Source organism: Pseudorasbora parva, chromosome 25 (genome assembly GCF_024679245.1).
Source record: "Pseudorasbora parva isolate DD20220531a chromosome 25, ASM2467924v1, whole genome shotgun sequence".
NCBI classification, from domain to species: Eukaryota; Metazoa; Chordata; class Actinopteri; order Cypriniformes; family Gobionidae; genus Pseudorasbora; species Pseudorasbora parva.
Window position 1 is genome coordinate 8509365 of NC_090196.1, and position 23317 is coordinate 8532681.

The window sequence follows — 23317 nt, forward strand, 5'->3', positions numbered from 1 at the left end:
CCCCAGAAGTGTGTCTGACACGGCACTGCTGCTGCTAGTTGACGTACAGGGAAGGCCTATACTTCATATTGAACATAAATATATAGCCTACTGATACAGCCAAGACAACGTCGGCACTTGGCAGTATTGATCATACATATCTATTTGGTTATGACGGCAAAACAGGCTACAGAATATTTTGTTCTGTATTGATGTTCAATATTTGAAAATTGATAATCATTATTATTTATTTAAATTACAGTTATATCTGCCCCGTCTCCCAAGTCCCCTGCCTGATGCTCCGTGCACACCACGGCTTCCTCTTCTCTCTGCCCTTTGACTCCTCGAAGTCGCTGTGGGTGTCAATTCCTCGTCGGAGCCCATTGACTCAGATTCAAAACTCTAACAATAACATACAGATAAAATGCCACGCACTGTGCAAAAGCAACTATTGAAACCTTATTCACTGGCTTGTCATGTTGCTGAAATAATGTACTAGCAAACCTTATTTAGCATTACATATCGATAGAATAATTACTTGCATACTGTAACGTTAGTTATGGTTATATTATTGTGGCAAGGCAGCGAGGCGAGGGACCGTGAGAGTGGGCTGGTGGCGAGTGTTAATGAGCGCCAGCTGTGGCCACACCAGTCTCGTCTCATGGCAGAGTGACGGGAGCATAAAAGGAGGCACGACGCAGTGGAAGACGAGAGATGACCAGGTCTGGTCTTTTTAATGTTTTGTTTAAATTTTGTTGTGTGTGTGTGGGCAGTCATCCGTGAGGGGCTGCCCGCGTTACATTCGTTTTGTTTATTTATTTTGAATTAAAGTTGTTGAATGTTTTCCTGTTCCTGCCTCCTGAAACCTGAAAACTGAAATCGTAACCCGGGAGGAAGGAGGGACACGCTGTCGAAGAGCCCTCGCTTCTGAGGGGGATCGCGGTGCTGAGGAGTTCTTGCAGCACAGATGGAGAAGGACCCGAGTGGCTGCCCGAGACGGTGGTGCTTGAGCAAGGGGCTGTTAGCGCAGCAGAGAGCAAGGGGGAGTGACCTTTGAGTTGTGCTTGTTCAAATTTTTAGGCCAAGTTAACATTTTCTAAAAACTCCCTACTGCAGCTTTAACTAGTTAAAATAATAGTTCAGACAGTTTAATCATACTTTAATCACCCTGGTGTTGTTACAATGCCATATGCCCTTCTTTCTTTCTCAGACCACAAAAGGAGAATTTTTAGTTTTTTGCTTTTTTATGTCCCACATGCACTCTCGTCCATATCATGGTAGTGAATAGAGACCAGAATAAAGCTTTTAAAGACACAAAAATCCAGAGTCCAGAAAAGGAAAACTGAAGCAGTGCTAAAGTTAATGGTATAATTAAGTGATTAATTGAGTGATGATTGAGCATTAGTGATGAACACCTGATGTTAACAGTCAGGATAACTTAAGGAAAGTCTCACCAACTTTTTTGGTCACCATTATAGTGATCATTGTTTGCTTAAGTTGGGATCTTAACTCTTGACTTTAATGTTATAAACATTTTTTCTTTCATTTCATTTTACTTTTTCATTCAAAGCTTTAACTGTGTTTATAATACACACATATTATGGCAAAGAAAGCACAGAGAAAATGTGTTCAGGTGTTGGTTATATTTTGGTAGTGATATACTCACTATGTAGTGACCTAAATAAATTATATATGGCTACTTAAATTGTTGCAACAAGAGGTTAGTGCATATACATCTCTTAACTGTCATTCTGACCATCTGACAACCAGAGTTCTGGTTTGGACATGTTCAACTCAGTGAAGAAAGTACACAGATACTTTTTGTGGGGCATTTGTAAGCAATGTATTTCAAATCACATTTTTATTCAATTTAATTTCAGGGCGAGTCAGCGTGAACTGCAGTGCTAATTCAGTCTGACAAACATGGAAGCATGGAAAAACAGTGAACGAGGTCAGTTTTTATGTTAAATAATACATCGAATTTTGGTTTGTTTTCACCAAACCCTATTGTATATCCTCCAAACACTTGGAGCCTTATTGGCGCTCAATACGGCCGGGTGTATGATTAGACGAGCAGACCCGTTTCCTAGTTAGCTAGAGAAGCGTTCAGTTTTTCTGCTTGCAAATTCAGCCATGGTGCAAACGCAACTGACTTTTGAAGGAAATGGGAGATAAGGCTCTGATTATTTTATTGCACATTATGCACAAAAACATACCCTACTTATTAAGAGACTAGGCCATTATATGGACAAGTGCGAATGGGACATGTTTTAATCCAGACTCAAAATACATCTGTTTAGCTTTGCATTTACTGAATGAACACTGTTACATTCAACTGATTGCATTCTACCTTATCTTTATATCACCTTTTAATTATTTTTATTACTCTTTTAATGCATTTTACATCAATTTCTAATCAAAGCCTTGTTCTTTGCTTTTATTGTCATTCTTATTTCTTAGGCACTTCTTGTGATTATTTTATGTTTTTGTTTTTTTATCATTTTAATGTAAAACACTTTAATTTTGAAATTAGCTAGGCCTATATAAATAAACTTGCCTTTAAAAAAAAAACATTCTGCATAATGAAAAAGTCAAAAGGGAATATGGCATACGAGCATACAATACCAGGGTAAATAATTCTTAATTCTCAAGTCTTAATTCTTAAGTCTAATTCTTGAGTCTTAATTTTCAAGGATGAACTATCCCTGAAATGGTGGGATATTTCATGTAATTTTGCAGTAAAATTCTGTTAAATGTAAAAATTTTGGAAATTAAAAGGAAGATTTTACAATTTACAGCAAAAAAACATAGATTTCTCTGTGAGACACCTCACATTTGATGGTTTTTCACTAATATATATAATCTTTTTTTTGTTTTGTTGTAATGTAAAATATTTTTCGGTGATGCTGTTGTTTAACACAAAACATAATTTGGACTCGTCCCTTAGTTTGTGAAAAAAATTAATTTACGAACAATGTAAGTCATCGTGAAAAGTATAGAGATGGATGGAAAAGTTGAATATAAGTATTATGGATGTTTTCTGCACCTCTGTCCGTGCTGTGTCATGTCGATGGCTCTTCGTGCTGGTACAGGTGAACCTCCATCTGTAACGCTCAACACCTCCATAGACTTCCTCTCTGGCCTCCTCTTCCCATGCCTGTTCAGCATGGGCGAGTCTACGCGCTTCCGGGGTGGATCTGTGTACACACGCACACGCACACGCATACGCTTAAAGCACTGAGAGCCTTTCAATGAACCACATTTTGCATAGACTCTTGGCCTGGAAAAAAGCCAACGTTGATGAATAAATAAAATAGAATTAAAATAAAATTTCAGGGCTGTTTAGGCAGCAAAACGAGGACCAACACAATATTAGGTCATAATGTTATGCCTGATCAGTGTATATATGTACACTTGTTATACATATATACAAATACACATATACATATACAGTACATACAAATCAGATTCCAAAAAAACAAACTGAGATGAAAAACAGAATGCAATGATGTGGAAGTTTCAAATGTCAGAATACAACATAGGTGACATATAAAATATTTAAACAAAAAAATATATAATTTTAAGAGCAAGATAAGTTGTTTCAAGGCATCAACACATCTCAATCAAAGTTGGGACAAGGCCATGTTTACCACTGTGTGGCATTCCCTCTTTTTTTTTATAACAGTCTGCAAACGTCTGGAGACTGAGGAGACAAGTTTAGGAATAGGAATGCTGTCCCATTCTCAACTGTCTTAGGTCTTCTTTGTTGCATCTTCCTCTTTATGATGTGCCAAATGTTTTCTATGGGTGGGTTGATTACTCTAGTGTAATTGACCCGCCATCCTAAATAAACCCATCTCTTGCGTGAAACTTCATTTACAAAACTTAATGTTCTTACTAAATATACAAATAAGATTAATTATTTAGGTCATATTTTATTCTATAAACTATAATACTGATCTGCCAACATTGTCACAGTATGATAAATTGAAATGAGCTGATAACATCACTGTTTTTCTCCGGAGCGACTGTACAGCCAAATCAAATTTGTTGCAATATTGTCCTGTTTGACACTGTGAAGCTGCTTTGAAACAATCGTCATTGTAAAAGCGCTATATAAATAAAGTTGAATGATTGATTGATTGAAAGATCTGGACTGCAGGCAGGCCATTTCAGTACCCGGATACTTCTTCTACGCAGCCTTGATGTTGTAATTGATGCAGTATGTGGTCTGGCATTGTCATGTTGGAAAATGTAAGGTCTTCCCTGAAATAGACGACATCTGGATGGGAGCATATGTTGTTCTAGAACTTGGATATACCTTTCAGTGTTGATGGTACCCTTCCAGATGTGTAAGCTGCCCATGTCACAAGCACTTATGCAACCCCATACCATCAGAGATGCGGGCTTCTGAACTGAGAGCTGATAACAACTCTGGTTGTCCTTGTCATCTTTTGTCTGAATGATATGATGTCACAGTTTTCCAAAAATAACTTCAAAATTTTGATTCGTCTGACCACAGAACAGTTTTCCATTTTGCCACAGTCCATTTTAAAAAGAAAATTCCTTCTTTTTTGACCTATAGAGTTTTAGCAGGCAAAGGCGAATGGTACGGTGGATTGTGTTCACCATCAGTGTTTTCTGGAAGTATTCCTGAGCCCATGTTGTGATTTCCATTAGAGTAGCATTACTGTATGTGAGGCATTGCCGTCTAAGCGCCCAAAGATCACAGGCATCCAGTATAGTTTTCCGGCCTTAACCCTTACGCACAGAGATTGTTCCAGATTCTCTGAATCTTTGGATGATATTATGCACTGTAGATGATGATAACTTCAAACTCTTTGCAGTTTTTCACTGAGAAACTCCTTTCTGATATTGCTCTAATAACTTTTGCTGCAGCATTGGGGGAACTGGTGATCCTCTGCCCATCTTGACTTCTGAGAGACACTGCCACTCTGAGAGGCTCTTTTTAAACCCAATCATGTTGCTAATTGACCTAATAAATTGAAAATTGGTCGTCCAGCTGTTCCTTACACATACATTTAACTTTTCCGGCCTCTTATTACTACTTTTCTCAACTTTTTTGGAATGCGTATCTCACATATATACTTTAATTGTACTTCTCTGAATTTATTAGCTCTGTTTTGGTTTGATCTGAGATCTGAATGCTTATTTCTTACCGATATCATTGCGAGGTGGAAGGTTCTGGTCTTCGTGGCTGGGGTATCTCTCCTTACGATCCAACAGAAGGAAATAGATCATCTTCTCCTGATTTTCACTGATAAAACAAGAGGCGAGAAATAGCCATGTATCAGATATGTAAAAAATCATATTAGAAAATGACATAAAATGGCTAAATTGCTGCTGTCTTTATACATCCATACAATATAAATATAACACTAATAATATCAGGAAAAGGTCAAATGAAATAAAAAATAAAAGTAAAACGATTAGTCCTAACTGAGTAAGACTTTGGATAGTGGAGAAGACGTTGGGTCATTTAATTTTACATATTAACTTTTTAATTCTAAACAACAAGATCTTTATCCATTTATATAATATGATCACTTTTTCCCCCATATGAGAGCCATTGGGTTTTCTTCACTCCAGATGTGAAATCTAATCCTAGATCAGAGTGTTATTACTCACTCCTCAGATAACAGGTCCTTCATCAGCTTGTTCTTATCACGGAAGCACCCAAGTGAGTGCATGCTCTCCAGAACATCAGGGTCGATGTCGTCGCCTGAAGGGATACTGCGGATCGCCACCTTCCGGGGTACAGGCTGCTCCGGTTCTGGTTCATTCTTCCCCCCTCTGAAGAGAGCAGAAGCCAGTCAGTGACATGAATCCCTGCCACACTGAGATTATCAGCAGCTCAAAGACATCCAGAGACAAGAGACTTTCTTCTATCACCAGCCGCTAGTGACAATATACTCCAACATTTACAATATACTGTGTGAACATTTTGTTGCATTTTTCCTGTTGTGTTCCACAGAAAGTCATATGGATTTGGAATGGCAGAGGGACATTTGTGGACAATTTCTTTTATTTGATGTGAATGAAAAAGAGGGTCTGAAATGTTGTAGTGGGGTCACATTCATTCAGACAAAACTATAAAAAATAAACCAATGGAGAAAATTATGTCTTCATTTTTGTTTAAGTCAAATGAAATATGCTATCTATCCTATATTAAAGCTATGTTGTCGAGGAAAACTCGATTTATAGTGGCAAATGGCTAATATTACTTCTGTACTGCAACATTTTTCAGTATGAAACGTGTTTTTGTTTTTTCCACTTTTAAACATTTTATCCATTGAAAATGTATTATATTGTAAAAAAAAAAAAGTGGATATTCTATGGCAGAGAGCTAGGCTTACGGTATCAATGTCTACACATCTGTTTAACTAATGAAGATATTAATATGAACAGGCCAATATTAGAGGATTTATGGTATATATATATATATATATATATATATATATATATATATATATATATATACACCATAAATCCTCTAATATTGGCCTGTATTCCATTAGCGGCCGGGTGTACAACATTGGCCGGTCTCGTTGTCACCGAAAGTAAATAAAGGCCGGTCTCTAATAATGGCCGGGGCGGAACATGAGGAGGACAAAGAGGAGCTGTACAATAATGAACTTGTTGTAGAGGCTGGCGCGAGAGATGTAGAGGAGGAAGAAACTGAGGAGGACAAGGATTAAACAGAATTGGAGGATTTTTTTACTTTAAACCAAACGAGACAGGAATGGTTAAACTTTGGAGTGGTAAGGTGTCTGTTGCCTTTTGTAATGAATCAATAACCTAATTATCACCGTGTATGGTTAAGTGTTTACAATGCACTTCCGGTAGCCTGTGTTTGCTACGTATTTGTTACCATATTTCTACACTGGAATTTAGCCTGAATTACCGGTATGTGTTGTTAATGTCCAGTATGCATACCATAATGTTATGGTAACTGTACGTTTTCAATAAATAAACCTAGTATTTTATAGGTTGAAATAGATGCAAAATCTAATTTTTATTAATTCTACTGGTAGTTTAATTTGCTCAAATAGAAATTGATGCCTGCCTCTAATTCTGGCCTCCTTCCAATAAAGGCCTGGGCCGCGATGCGCTTGAGTAAAATAAAAGCCCGGGCCTATATTAGAGGATTTACGGTATATATATATATATATATATATATATATATATGTATATATATATATATGTATATATATATATATATATATATATATATATATATATATATATATATATATATATATATATATATACACACACATACACACTCACCTAAAGGATTATTAGGAACACCAGTTACATTTCTCATTAATGCAATTATCTAATCAACCAATCACATGGCAGTTGCTTCAATACATTTAGGGGTGTGGCCCTGGTCAAGACAATCTCCTGAACTCTAAACTGAATGTCAGAATGGGAAAGAAAGGGGATTTAAGCTATTTTGAGCGTAGCATGGTTGTTGGTGCCAGACGGGCCGGTCTGAGTATTTCACAATCTGCTCAGTTACTGGGATTCTCACACACAACCATTTCTAGGGTTTACAAAGAATGGTGTGAAAAGGGAAAAACAGTAAGCGGTAGTCCTGTGGGAGAAAATACCTTTTTAATGCTAGAGGTCAGAGGAGAATGGGCCGACTGATTCAAGCTGATAGAAGAGCAACTTTGACTGAAATAACCACTCGTTACAACCGAGGTATGCAGCAAAGCATTTGTGAAGCCCCCACCGGGTACCACTCATCTCCACTACAAATAGGAAAAAGACTGGAAAAATGTAGCCTGGTCTGATGAGTCTCGATTTCTGTTCAGACATTCAGATGGTAGAGTCAGAATTTTAAACAGAATGAGAACATGGATCCATCATGCCTTGTTACCACTGTGCTGGCTGGTGGTGGTGGTGTAATGGTGTTGGGGATGTTTTTCTGGCACACTTTAAGCCCCTTAGTGCTAATTGGGCATCGTTTAAATGCCACGGCCTACCTGAGCATTGTTTCTGACCATGTCCATCCCTTTTAAAGCTTAGATCGGGCTCAAAAAATCAAGCCCGACCCTACCCGAGCCCGTGCATGTTGTGTCCGAGCCATGCATGGCCCGACACAACAACTGTAATCATGAGCCCAAGACCGATTTAGACCCGGCCATTTTTAATACATGGACGTTTTGACAAGAACGAGCCTGTAATGAGCCGAGCGCAGCAGCGGACCGGTGTGACTCATGTTAAAACTATGATGAACTGAAATGAGTTGATAACATCGCTGTTTTCTCCAGAGCGACTACACAGCCGAATCAAATTTTGTTGCAATATTTTCCTGTTTAACACTGTGAAGCTACTTTGAAACAATCGTTTATCTGTAGATTACTACACTTGTTTTAGCCATTAAACAATGTTTTTTTTCTTCATATGTATGTTTAAATATAATATTATTTTTACATATTGGATTTATGATCAGTGCAAATCGGTTCGGGTCAGGGTGTCTGATGGCTGCTTCCAGCAGGATAATGCACCATTTCACAAAGCTTAAATCATTTCAAATTGGTTTCTTGAACATGACAATGAGTTCACTGTACTAAAATGACCCCCACAGTCACCAGATCTCAACCCAATAGAGCATCTTTGGGATGTGGTGGAACGGGAGCTTCGTGCCCTGGATGTGCATCCCACAAATCTCCATCAACTGCAAGATGCTATCCTATCAATATGGGCCAACATTTCTAAAGAATGCTTTCAGCACCGTGTTGAATCAATGCCACGTAGAATTAAGGCAGTTCTGAAGGCGAAAGGGGGTCAAACACAGTATTAGTAGGAAGTTCCTAATAATCCTTTAGGTGAGTGTATATATAAACTTTTATTTTGGATGTGATTAATCCATTTAACAGCACTACTATGAACATTTTATAGATATATATAATTAATATAATATAATATCATGGTATCATGGTAAACTATTTGGCTACATACATACATACATACATAGTGATATTAAATTAATGAAATTGAATATAATGTTTCATTTTAATATTTTCTTATAGAATTACAAAAAGCTTAATATAATTACAAATTTGCACATTTTCTCCACACATTAAACCATTCCGGCAACTAAAAATGAAAATACAATTCCTCAATATTAACCAATATTGTTTTTTAAAATAAATAATATGAAGAAATAATCATTGGAATAACATGAACTAATAAATTGTAGACAATAAATCCCAAAACAGAAACGCATATTCCATTTCATCTGTCGTCTGGTTCTAAAAAGTGTCAGAGCGCAATTAATAGGGCGGCACAAGCATGTGTTTCATTCTCAGCGTTGCTAAAGCACAATCTTAACAACTGAAAGCTTGTTATGACCCTAAATCCATGACAAGCGTCTTCATAACCACCTTTCTCAGACCTATTCTAAATATTTGCTGTAGCCGTCTGTTAGAAAAGATGGTGGTGTATATGAGAGCAGCTAAAAACATAAGTATTCAGCTTAAAAACGCCGGCGCTGAACGGGAAGTGTGCCTGCCATGTCTTTGACCCCAGAGAGGCAGTCAGACAGGAGGCCACAGTGCGAGCATGTCAGGCCGACCTTCGCCTGCTGTCTCTCTCTCTCCCTCTCTCTCTCTCTCTCTCTCTCTCTCTCTCTCTCTCCTGAGGAAGCCAGACGATGACGCCTTGAGCATGCGAGTGGACAGCAAATCCCTGTCGGGGCTCTGGAAATTTGTCCTTGCTGCTGACATGTGGGGTCTGTGCCATTTATCACACATACCCGCACACGCACACACACACACACACACACACAGAATGATGTTAGTTCTCAGGGGCAGACACACATTTGATCACCATCTATCGCTCCGTCCCTAATGCCCATCCCGTTTATAGTCATTCTGTTTCTGTAAGACACAAGTATTGTTTCCAGCACTAAGAAATCATGGGAGTTCAGTACTTACATGTACCACGTGTGCTTCTGGATCAGCTCTAACTGTAAGAGAACGACACATTGAGACTGTTAGATGCACATCAGAAAAACAGCAGCAATTAATCAAACAACTAGATAACATATATTGTCTATGATGAGAGAATTGTATTTATAGAAGTAAATTTTTTTTTTTTTTTTTAATAAATAAAATTTGGAAAAGCATGGATTTGCCATGTAAAGTGCCATGAGAGAGAGAGAGAAAAAAAAACGTAATCTGGAATATTCCTAATTTGTTTATATATTAATTTTATTTTTAATGGTCCCGTTCTTTGCGTGTATTCGAAGCTTTGATTATGTTTACAGTGTGCAATATAACATGAGTTCATGTTTCGCGTGTAAAAAAACTGTATTTTTCACACAAATTACTTATCTGTAAAGCGCTGTTTTCTCCGTCCTAAAAACGGCCTGATGATTTCCTTGTTCTATGAAGTCTCTCCTTCAGAAATACATAACGAGTTCTGATTGGGCCAGCGCTTCCCGTGTTGTGATTGGACAGCAGCTTAGCGCACTTTGCCCGGAAAGGTCCCGCCTCTTACCATAACGGGTAGATGCAAGTGCTGAATGCGCGCTCTTCTCCACGTGGGAGAGCAACAAGACCACGCCCCCTATTTTGCGTGTTCTTGTGTGCGGAGGGTTAGTCAAGAAACTTTTCTAGTGACGTCATTACATCCCTGCACTTCCTGCTGTAGTCCAAACCGGCCGCTCGCTGTAGGCTTTGAAAGGGAACTTCTGTTAAATAAAATATCTCGCTTGGCATTGAACTTTGAGCTTTATAATTTTACAGGTATTATTTATGCTCTAACAGCAACATTACACACTAACTAAAGTTTGAAAGATGGAATTGTGAAGAACGGGACCTTTAAATTAGATCTGCTTCATTTGGTGTGATAATTATATATATTTTTTAAAATCTAATTAGATTTTATTTGGAGTAAATTAAGTAATTTCTTTTTTTTAAGTCAAACATATTTAAAATAAGAGTCAATTTATAATATTAATTTAGTGGGATTGAATATATATATATATATATATATATATATATATATATATATATATATATATATATATTTAGATTTTAATTTAGATTTTAAAATGAAGAGAGCATGATGAGAACATTTAGATTTTAATTTATTGGTAAATATTTTTTTATTTTAATAATATTTTCAAACACATTTTAATTTAGAGCGTCAATTTGAAACGATGATGTAGTTTTATGTATGACTTGCTGATTGTGTAAAGTTTGTGAAGTTCACTAAATCAAAACTGAAAGATTTCAAGAATTCACATTTACCTGCCCCTTAGTGGCACATGAAAGCAAAACAAACACAGCTGGTCGCTTTACATGTCATTCAGACAATCTCTTCCACAATGAGGGGGCGTTTCTTGGCCAAAATATGCTGATAGAGCCCCAGCCTCTAAAGTGCCTATCATCTGCTGTGAAGTCAAGTGTTGCAGGCTTTGAAAAAGGGCCACTGAGGGTGCACACATGAGCAAACCTTCTAAAAAAAAAAAGACAAATGGGACACCCTACAGTCTCGTGACCTTCATAGACGTGCAAGCGAAGGCCAGAGAGAACGCAAATCCACATCAAGAGCACCAAAGTCTGGCTGCACAAGATTAATACCGGAGTGAGTCCAGGGTTGCAGGTAATCTAGACACACAGATCACCGTTCACTTTTGATATCAAAGAAGATGCATCACCATGTGATGACAAATCACTAGGTGTGTAGGGATGAGGTGCAGTGATATCCAATTATTATTTGCATATATATGCTTGAGGGGGTCATAACTGCTGTCTACGGTTTCCCTCAATCGTCTACTTCTATGATATGTATCGTACAGTACTTAAAATCCTTCAATGAAAAAAAAAATCATTCAGGAAATATTTTTATCTAAGAAAATGCACAGATGCTATTTTAACACTTTAATGGATGAGTTTTATATATATATATATATATATATATATATATATATATATATATATATATATATATATATATATATATATATATATATATATATATAAGTGCTGGGCAACGATTAAAATGTTTAATCGCGATTAATCGCAATATGCGCAAAATTCAATAATGAATACAAAAGTGCTGCTAAATGAACAAAAGTACAATAACATATGGTTTGCACATACTTTAAACAAATTAGGTGCTTTTTACAGCAGTTAAAGGTTAGTAACAGTTACAATATTCCTTGTAAATATCAACTTAAACATTAATTTAATCAAATTAAATTAAATTGGTGGTATACTTATATTGATTCTGAAGTAATATTCTCATCAGTGTTCTGTCAGCTTTTACATAGGCCGATATAAATCTGCAAATTTGTGATATTCTTTATAAAATTAAATAAATGTCCTTTATTAAATATATTTATCCTTTATAAAATTAAATAACACCCTCGGGTGAATATCACCCGAGGGTGTTATTTAATTTTATAAAGGCCATTTTTTAAAAATCTTATTAAATGTTTGCATCATCTTTCATGTTAAATTCTTACATTTAAATAATAAATTCAGTTATAATAGTAAAGACACTATAGGCTGATACCAATCAAATTAAATAATTTAAACTGCAAAAGATACAGCTGCAATAAATAATGTTATAAGATTGATGTTCTAAATAAAACATGCAATCATACTTTTAAACATAACCGCCAATAGGGGGCAACAAGTGATCATCTTCATGAGCGAGTCATTGAGTCGTTTATTCAAATGATTCATTCAAAACACTGAATCATTCAGTAACAAAACACCTTGCTGAGTGTTGCTTTCTTTTGGAACTATTTTCGTCGGTGAAATCATGGGTGAAATGGAACAAAAAAAGGTTGTTTGGATCTAAAATTTAAGTAACTTAATATTAATTAGGCTACTTGTTTATTGAACTAGGCCACACCATTCATGATACACAATTCACGATTGCAAAGTCGACTTGTGTTATTAACAATATCATAAATCATAAATATCAACAACTACAAAAAAACTCAGTTTTACCCCAGTATGTTTCTTCTGTGAGTTTATATTTCTGCTCAATTGTTTTGATTTCTCCACGAATTTCTCTCACAAAGAGACGGGCAGAGCGAGCCTCAACGCGACTTGTTAACGTACCAGAGGCAGAGATACACTCATCAATTGCTGTTTACATTAAATATAATAAAACAACAAAAAAATCTGAATCATTTTCGCGTTTCTAGCTATTTTTATATTTTATTTGTCCCAGACAAAGAATGTCAAGCCCTTGGCTTAGGCTACAGACAGCCCTGTATTCTCCTGTGTATATATGGGGCCTTACTCAGTGTTTTTATGCATTGTGCAAATTTGTGTAAAAACATTCATGTGCAAGTTTCGCTTTGAACTTTGTGTGACAATGTTAAGGTGGCTAAAATATATCTACTTTCATTTGTGCAGAATGTGAGAGTGCATCAGTTTGGTTCTTTAATAAATTATCCAATGTACTTTGGCCAGAAAGGTCCGAGATCGCAGATTCTACCCATCCATCTTAACAGCTCTGTGTCCTAAGGCATATTAAAATGTGGATAAATCACCTCATCATCTTAAAGTGTAAAGCCCCATTCACACCACCACCAGCGACTCCTGTCAGTCCTGTACCTGTAAGTCGCTGGTGGACTGCACGCCTGGCCATTTCTTAAGAAAATGCAATCACAAATGATATATAAAACTAAAATTAGAAGTCATTCTAATTTGACTTACAATAATTAAAAGTAGCATTCTGCTGTTGCAGACTGTTGTGATTTAAACTACAGCAGTGCTCAGTTCATTATCATTAAGCAGATTAACAATCAATCAACCAACATTAAACTGACTCATGCTGTTCATAACGACTAAAACATCATTCGAATTTGACAAATAATACATTTCTTGTCCCTGGTAATAAACATAATGTAGGATAAACTATAATATGAACTGAAACTGCTCATCACATCATATGATTAACAACATGAAACCTCAATGTATGAATCAAATTCACTAAAATTGCAGACAGTTTCTTTTCCACGCATAATTTTATTATATCCATGTATGTGGCTACAGTTAAATCATATAAAACAGTGAAATCGTTCCAGAACTCGCCTGCACTCGAGACGGTGACGTGAGCTTCACTGACTGTCTTCACTTCTATTAGTTGTTGCTCATGAAATTAGCTAAATTTCTAATTTTATTGCTAACTTTTATTAGCCTGACAAGCCAGACCCACATCAAGATGTTTGGTCTGGAAACTCACCATAGAGAGGGCTCAATCCGAGGGGCGGGATAAACGGTTGCCTTTCAAACTCCCCTTGCACGCGATAGGATAGCGCTATAACCAACCAGAGCAACGAAGGTGAAGCAGAGCTCGCTGACAGATTAAACATTCGCCGTATCCGGTCGGCTAAACTCCGAACACATCTTCCCTTTTTAAGAATGACTTCAGTGCCGTTCTTTGTTCTTTTCTCAGAGAAAAGCTTAACTCCAAGTCTTCCAGAGACGCGGTCAGAGCTGATTCGAAAGACCGCCGCCGTTCGCCAGTTTCTGTGTTTACTAGAAGCACGCAAACGCAACTCGGCCGTCGTCCTTATGGCCCCGCCCGCCGACTCTATACACGACGTGATTGGCCCGTCCAGATTGTGAGGAACACAGCTCAGAATGGTATTGAGAGTGCCTAGACAACACTTGCGGACAAATTAAATTTGCTGCCGCTAGGGTGCGTCTAGATTTCTAGGCTAAACTTTATAACTTTTATAAACTTTTGCCATTTGTCTCCCATCACTTGATACGCCAACATTCTATCGCCAACGACAATTTGAGCTACAGTATCTTGTCTGTTTGATCAGACCAAACGGGCCAAACTTCACTCCCCAGCGTTGGCCACCCATGACCCTGTCGCCGGTTCTCCACTGTTCCTTCCTTGGAGCACTTTTGACAGATACTGACCACTGCCGACCGGGAACACCCCACAAGAGCTGCAGTTTTGGAGATGCTCTGAACCAGTTGTCTAGCCATCACAATTTGGCCCTCGTCAAACTCACTCAAATTCTTACACTTGCCTATTTTCCCAGCTTCTAACCCATCAACCTTGAGGACAAAATGTTCACTTGTTCCCTAATATATCCAACACACTAACAGGTGCCTTGATAAAGAGAGAATCAGTGTTATTCACTGCACCTGTCAGTGGTCATAAAGTTACGCCTGATCGGTGTATGACTTCGCTGCTCATTTGCATAAAGTAACAATTCTGAACTTTTGATGCTTGTCTCCCATCACTTGATACGCCAACATTCTATCGCCAACGACAATTTGAGCTACAGTCTGTTTGATCGGACCACACATGCCAGCCTTCGCTCCCCATGACCCTGTCGCCGGTTCACCACAGTTCCTTCCTTGGAGCACTTTTGACAGACCAGGAACACCCCACAAGAGCTGCAGTTTTGGAGATGCTCTGACCCAGCCATCACAATTTGGCTCTTGTCAAACTCACTCAAATTCTTACACTTGCCCATTTTTCCTGCTTCTAACACATCAACTTTGAGGACAAAATCACCAGCCCTCCGTTGAAATGAATGGGATCATGGTGCTTTGTCACTGCGTGTCACTGCCGGTGTGAATGGGGCTTAAGACTCGATTGCCTTCCATTGTCAATTGTTCTCATTCCTGTTGGATGAGGGGGCGGAAGAAACAACCCTAAGTTTTTCCGCAAGTTGAATAAGGAAGGCGTTCTGGCAAAAGCTAGATATTTTACTTTATAAAATTTTAAATATATATATTTTTCTTACAAAACCCCATCGCTTAGCTTCCGAAGGCCTTTAATAACACCTGGAGCCGCGTGAATTAGGTTTATAATGAATGGATGTACTTTTTTGAGCTTCAAACTCAATGGACATGTCACTGCCATTATACAGTTTGGAAGAGCCAGGATGTGTATTAATATAACTCTGACTGTGTTCATCTGAAAGAATAAATTCATATACACCTTGGTTGGCTTGAGGGTCAGTAAATCAGAGGGTAATTTTCATTTTAAAGTGAACTACTCAACAATAAGACATTTTTACTGCCTTGCAGAATATTTATCTCTGTCAATATTCATAGTTTCACTGGCCCCATCACCAGTAACTTTGCTATGGTTCCCCCATTTCGCGCATCAGAAGGGGCCTCTATCCTCAAAAAAGAGAAACCCCCAAACCCCCAAACCTCCGCCATCACAGAAATTAATGGGGGCTTGGGGCAAAAATGCCACCCAAAAAAACTTTTTGGGGAAAAAAAATATAATTTCTTGAAATGTATGAGTTACTGCTTTTTATATTCATAACCGGACACAGAGGGCTGTTTTCCCGAATATCAGCATGATTGCAAATGTGAGAGCCTATTGATTTTATAGTTTTATAGTAAAGAGAGGACTCACGCTGGAGACTCAGCTTGAACACAGAGCCCTAGAATATAAAATATAGATCTCTATTCCCAGCTGCATAAGACACGGTATTTTCAAGAATGTCTGTTGTGAATTTTGCATTAAGAAAGTGAATCATCACATTGTTCATTGTGAATGTACATTGTTAAATGGCTTTCTCAGATACATGAAGATGTTTCACAATTCAGTGCACTATCAAACTCCATCACTGACTTAAAGACGTGTGTTTCCTGCTTGTCCTTGAAAGCCATTCTGACTCATTAAAATGCCACGCTCGTAAAAGGTAACGAGAACAAGGTAACGAGACGAGGGATGTGATCATAAGACAATGTTCTGGAAGAGTACAGCGAGATCGCTGTAGGCCATTGTGTCATGCGTTTTTCTGTCTTTTTCAGGCATTACACCTAAAACTCTCAAGGAGAAAGAAAAAAAAGAAACTAGTGAGACAGTTATTAACAATTGTTAAGATCTCGTCTGAGAACCAGGAGACCTCAGCAAGTCTCCATTTGTAGTCTAGGAGAAATTATTGGACATATTATTTCAGAAATGTCATGCAGACTCAGAGTTTGAGTTGTGCTTCCAATGGAAGTCTTGAAACACTCTTCCTGCTGAGTGCTTTGTGTCTGAAAAGAAGAGCGAGGTAATCGTGGCAGAGGTGGTCGACGGCCCATGTGAAGAGAACAGATTTCTTATGAACTGTGATAACTAAACATCCTCAAGGTTACTCTGATATATATATATGTACATACATACGTACATACACACACACACACATATAATATATAACATATAACATGCACACACTCACACACACTATGATTTATAGTGTATTGTTTATGTTTTTCTCAACAAGGCTGATCATTTTCTGCAGAACGACTGTACAGCCAAATCAAATTTTGTTGCAATATTGTCCTGTTTGACACTGTGAAGCTGCTTTGAAACAATCGTCATTGTAAAAGCGCTATATAAATAAAGTTGATTGATGAATGTGTGTATTCAAATATACATAATAATTATACTCAGTACACACTATATATATATATGCATTATACTATTATTTTCATGACAATTAAACCCAATTTTGCTCTGCAGATTCTCATTGTGTGTACTGAGTATAATTATTATGTATATCTAAATACACACACGTGCATGTATTATCAGCCTTGTTGAGCAAGAGTTTTTAAAAACAGACAATACACTATCAAACGTAGGGTGTGTGTTATGTTATGTTATGTTATGTTATGTTATGTTATGTTATGTTATGTTATGTTATGTTATGTTATGTTATGTTGTTATGTTATGTGTATATGTGTGTATATATATATATATATATGTGTGTATATATATATATGTGTGTATATATATATATATATATATATATATATATATATATATATATATATATATTTTTTTTTTTTTTTTTTTTTACATTTTCACAATTTAAAAAATCTAAAAAAAATAATTTAAAAAAGTGTTATTTATGCTAAATATAATTTTTTTTTCTTCTTTTTTTTATTAAATTTTTTTATTTTTTATTATGGGGCAAAAATCAAGCCAGATATGTTCCTTACAGGTTTCAAGAGATTAATCCAAGTCAAAGACAGAGAAGCGAATAATACCCTTGACCCTTCGCAAAAACAGAAAAACAAAAAGAGAGTTTGACCCTAGATATGTTCATGATTTGGATTCAATGGCGTTCTATAGCCTCTCAGCAAATATTCGGTTCCTTCTTTCTCCTGTCAAATTGTTTAACACAGTCGTCCGACAAACTGACAGATAGTAGTTCCAGAAGGACTCTGATTTTAGCATTTATTTGAGTCAAAAGCAGCTTTTTTTTTTATTGGTCAGAATATGCGTCCTCTGTGAAGAGAGAAAGGTCAGTGCGATAGCAGATGTGTCTGGGCATGCTGAGGAGATCTCCAAACACACAACCTCACCGCTGATAAACGCACTACCTTTGAACCGTCCGACTAGCTTTACTATCTGCACATCAAACTTCAAACCCCACTTTTTCTTTATAGACGAGCTACAGTGTTATGGTTCTCCACTGAATCTAAGGCAGATAAACTCATATTCAAGGATACAAATGTAATTTCTGAACTAAAATCCCACCTTTCTCTTACTGCTAGCTGAGTGTATTTATCATACATGAAAAACACGTAGAGGAATATTATCTGCAGCTTATTACACAGCTCTATAGAATACTTGATTCTGATTGGTTACTTGCACCATCCAGCATAGCATTCCCCGATAACGACCAGTAAAAACTGATAACACAGCCGGTGATATAGACGTTGGTAGGAAATGTAGCTTTGTTTTTCATTTATTACTTAAAGCTACACTATGTAACTTTTTTAGTTCATTCTTAGTTCTTTCAAAAATATATGTGCTCATTAATGTATATTTACTTCTTTTAAGTAATAAAGTATTCTCGTAAGTTTATACTATACCATTGAAAATACATACGGGCGAGGGGTTCGAATGCCGGTCGCCATGTTGCTCCTCCATTTTGAAAGTACATTAGCCAAAGAGGGACATATCCGTAAATTCAAGCTTCGCCTTTCGCGTTTGAACACTAGATGGCACCGTGTCGAATGTGAAGAGGGGGATTGCTTGAGACTGCTATATGAAAATCTGAAAGCCTTTTTGAAAGTCTGTTGCTGACAGAGGATCACTCTTATTCTCGAGGATAGTATCAGAGTCTCCAAGGACTCCAAACTATTATTCATTTTACATCGATGTCATAACCTACATGTTAACTGACAAATTGAATAACTGCAAATTATAATAGTTTTCAAAAATAACCTCATCACTTAAAGAAACACTCATGGACGAGGTCGAACTGGAAGCCACGTTAATCTTGGACTAAATTGGCCACCGTTGGGAGTTAAAACAAAAACAGTACAATTTGCTATGTACTCTACCTGATAGACCCGAAGTTAATCAATATCAAATCAAATTGTGAAACTTTTGACTGCCCTGTGTGCACCAAAATGTTACAATAGTATGATTGAGGCTCTAGACATAACCTGTTTTTTAAATACCAAACCAAACAAAACGTTAATGCCCTGGCAGTGGCAAATAGTTTTGCTTTTATATTTAATTTGATTAAATTAATGTTTAAGTTGATATTTACAAGAAATATATTAACTGTTACTAACTTTGAACTGCTGTAAAAAGCACCTTATTGTTTAAAGTGTTTGCAAACTATATGTTATTGTACTTTTGTTCATATAGCAACACTTTTAAAATAAAAGTACACTACTTTTGTATTCATTATTGAATTTTGTGCATATTGCGATTAATCGCCATTAATCACAGAAAACTCATGCGATTAATCGTGATTAAACATTTTAATTGTTGCCCAGCATTAAATAATAATAATAATAATAATAATAATAATAATAATAATAATAATAATAATAATAATAATAATAATAATAATAATAAAACAAAGAAATAATATGAACTATTGGACATGATCCCATCAGTTCAAACTCAGTAGATTGCCAGAACTTACCGTTAACCGTTTGCCGGCTTCCACCTCGATCATTCCTCGCAGAAGGTTCTGGCAGTCCGGTGGAATAAAATGAGGCATGTGAAACACGCCCAGCTTCACTTTTTCTAACAAGTTTCGTAAATTATCATCGTCAAACGGCAGCGCACCCTGAAAGAAAAAGACACAGACAACAAAAGAAAGAAAATCCATCAGCCTGAGGAGAAAATCAGAGTAAATGAGGATTGCTGGAAAATAGAACAAATTAGAAGAAAAGTGCTCAGAGGATTGAACCATAAGTGCCAAGTTTTCACTTATTAAACCTTGCTTCGCAACTTTTTCATGTGTGTAGTGCTGACATGGTATAGATGAGGATGATGAGGTTTCATTTTCATTTCTGATGAAAAAATAAAACCGAGGAATAACAAAAAACAAAAGAGACATAAATGCAATCCAATCACTTTGGATCTGAGAGGATTTTGTGTATTCAGCATAGAGTTCAGTCTGCCATAGCACAGGCTGTCAGCAGACAATTGTATTTTTGGTTTTGGTACCGTCTGTCTTTCGACAGCAGGTCAACATATATATTTCATAGAGGGACGAACGAGTGAACTTCAGGAGAACATAAAGTAAAAAGGAAAGAAAAAAAAGAAAAGAAAAGAAAGGCGAGACAAGACAAAAGACGCAATGAGTTATGAAGACAGACAAGATGAGACTGCAAAAAATGCAAGTGAAAGATTGATGAGGTGATGAGATAAAGTGAGACAAAACGGCATGAGCATGAGACGGCAGTGATGAGAGACAGTGAAAGAAGAAAACAGACAAAAACAAGACAACATGAGTAGACACAAAATGAGATGCAACAGGAACAGACAAACCAAGACAAGATGAGGAGACAAGACCAAATGACACGAGATGAGAAAAAAAAATTAAGCGAAATGAGGAGAAATGAGACAAGGAGAAAAGAGACTCAATAGGATTCCAAAATGAAAGAGGAGAATTAACAAAAATGAGACAAGGCATGGTGATACGAACTGAGACAAAATGAGACAATAAGATGAGAGAAGTAAACTCAAGAGGAAAAAAACAAAGAGAAGAGACAAGAGCCAATGAAATGCAACGCGATGAGACAAAATTAAAGAGACAAAAGTCAATGTGACATGAGATGAGATGAGATGCAATGAGATGAAAGGAAAACAGAAAAGAAGAGACAAAACAATATGGCAAGAGACCAAACAAAACAAGACTAAATGAAATGTAACGAGACAAAATAAAAGAGTCAAGATTCAAGGTTGCGACACGAGATCAGATGAGATGCAGTGGGATGAAATGAGACAAAAACTGAAGAGACGAAACAAGTTAAAATGAGACGAATTGAGACAATGAGATGAGAGAAGTTAACTCATGACAAGAAAACAGAAAAGAAGAGACAAGACCAAATGAATTGTAACGCAATGAGGCAAAATAAAAGAGTCAAAAGTCAAGGTGACATGAGACGAGATGAGATGCAGTAGGATGAGACGAGAGTGGAAAACTGAATTAGATGAGACCAGAGGAAAACAGAAGAATTTGACACTAGGCCAAACAAAACGAGACAAAACGAAATAAGAGACAAAAAAATTACGACACAAGATGCCATGAGAATAGACAAAGCCAGACAAGATGAGGCGACATGAGACGAGATGAGATCGAATGAAAATGAACAGCCAAAATTAAACAATATGAGACCAGACAAAAGCTCAATACGATGACAAAATGAAAGAAGAGAATGAGACAAGGCATGGTGACACGAAATGAGACAAAAATGAGACAATGAGACGAGAGAAGTAAACTCTAAGAAGAGACAAGACCAAATGAAATGGAATGTGATGAGACAAAATAAAAGACAAAAATGACACAGAGACAAAGAGACATAAGACGAGATGCAATGAGATGAAAAGAAAACAGAAGAGACAAAACAATATGGCACGGGATCAAACAAAACAAGACTAAATGAAATGTAACAAGACGAGACCAAATAAAAGAGTCAAGAGTCAAGGTTGCGAGACGAGATGAGATGCAGTTGGATGAAATGAGACAAAAACTGAAGAGAAGAGACAAAACAACTTAAAATGAAACAAAATGAAAAAAGAGAATAAGACAAGATGAGGTGAGGTGACATGACCTGAGACGAAATTAGACGATGAGACAATGAGATGAGAGAAGTAAACTCGAGAGAAGAAAACAGAAGATAAGAGACAAGACCAAATTAAATGTAACGCGATGAGACAAAATAAAAGAGTCAAAAGTCAAGGTGACATGAGACGAGATGAGATGCAGTGGGATGAGACGAGAGAAAAACTGAAGAGGAGACAAAATAACTTGAGACGAGACTAAATGAAACGAGAGAAAAGACTAACTAGACAAAATTAAAGAAGAGAATGAAAACAAGACAAGGTGATATGACATGAGACAAAATTAGATGAGACCAGAGGAAAACAGAAGAATTTGACACTAGGCCAAACAAAACGAGACAAAATGAAAGAATGGACAAAAATTTGACGACAAGATGCCATGAGAATAGACAAAATAAGATAAGATGAGGTAACATAAGACTAGGGTTGGGCATCGAGAACCGGTTCTAACTTGGAACCGTTTAAAAAATAACGATTCCATTGGAATCGTTTAGAAAATTTATTTTCGGTTCCGATCTTCGGTTCCAAGCGCGCAAGTTTTGGTTTCCATGGCCACCTGATTTCCGGTGCTTGCGCGCCCGCTTGTTCTAATCATGGAAGCCCGGTAAGCGGCTCTGAAGTGTGGATTTATTTCACTTTTAAAAAGCCTGGGTCGGCACAGTGCAACTTGTGTTGTCAAAAATATCGATACTGAAATATCTGAAAAGATACGATAGCCTGCTCAGCCTACACAATCGATCCCAGCTGCTCTCCTCTCCTCTCCTTCTCTGACCGACAGCGAGTTGACGCGCAGCCCCATATTCTCATTCAGCCGGTTAACCTCTGAACACGACGGACGCGCGTTCTGCTGGACTTTTCCTTACGACAGCGTGTTAGTGTTAGTGATCGGTCTGAATTTCGCGCGGGATTGCACATAATTCTACGAATCCCCGCAGATTTCAAGATCACATCTGAAGCGCGCGCACACACACATAGCCTACCGTAATAAAGCCGCCCCTGACATACAAGTGCAAATATTCGCTTCTTTTTACAGCTTATTATTGGTCAAATACACTCAAACAAATTCTCAGTGCACATTTTAAACAGTATGGAAACACAGTCGTAAACAATTCAGGAAAAAAAATGAAGAATGAGTAACAGGAACAGTGTTCAGGATCAATGAGTGCGGCAGTTCTTAAAGGGACAGCAGTCATTTGTTATTCAAAGTCAAACTACAAAAAGACAAACGATCGCACTGCTCTTGACTGATCAACGTGTC

General features: G+C 37.1%; 1 protein-coding gene across 6 annotated transcripts in view; it reads right to left on the reverse strand.

The window, feature by feature from the left end:
- brsk2a (BR serine/threonine kinase 2a) overlaps nucleotides 1-23317 on the reverse strand; it is a 348751-nt gene that overhangs the window by 48243 nt on the left and 277191 nt on the right. For all 6 annotated transcript variants that reach the window (XM_067435984.1, XM_067435983.1, XM_067435986.1 and 3 more), the window contains exons 8-12: nucleotides 19910-20056; nucleotides 9951-9982; nucleotides 5629-5793; nucleotides 5160-5257; nucleotides 3026-3176 (exon numbers count right to left, since the gene is read on the reverse strand). In XM_067435984.1, the coding sequence (XP_067292085.1) occupies nucleotides 3026-3176; nucleotides 5160-5257; nucleotides 5629-5793; nucleotides 9951-9982; nucleotides 19910-20056 (593 nt within the window). The remainder of the gene's footprint in view (nucleotides 1-3025; nucleotides 3177-5159; nucleotides 5258-5628; nucleotides 5794-9950; nucleotides 9983-19909; nucleotides 20057-23317) is intronic.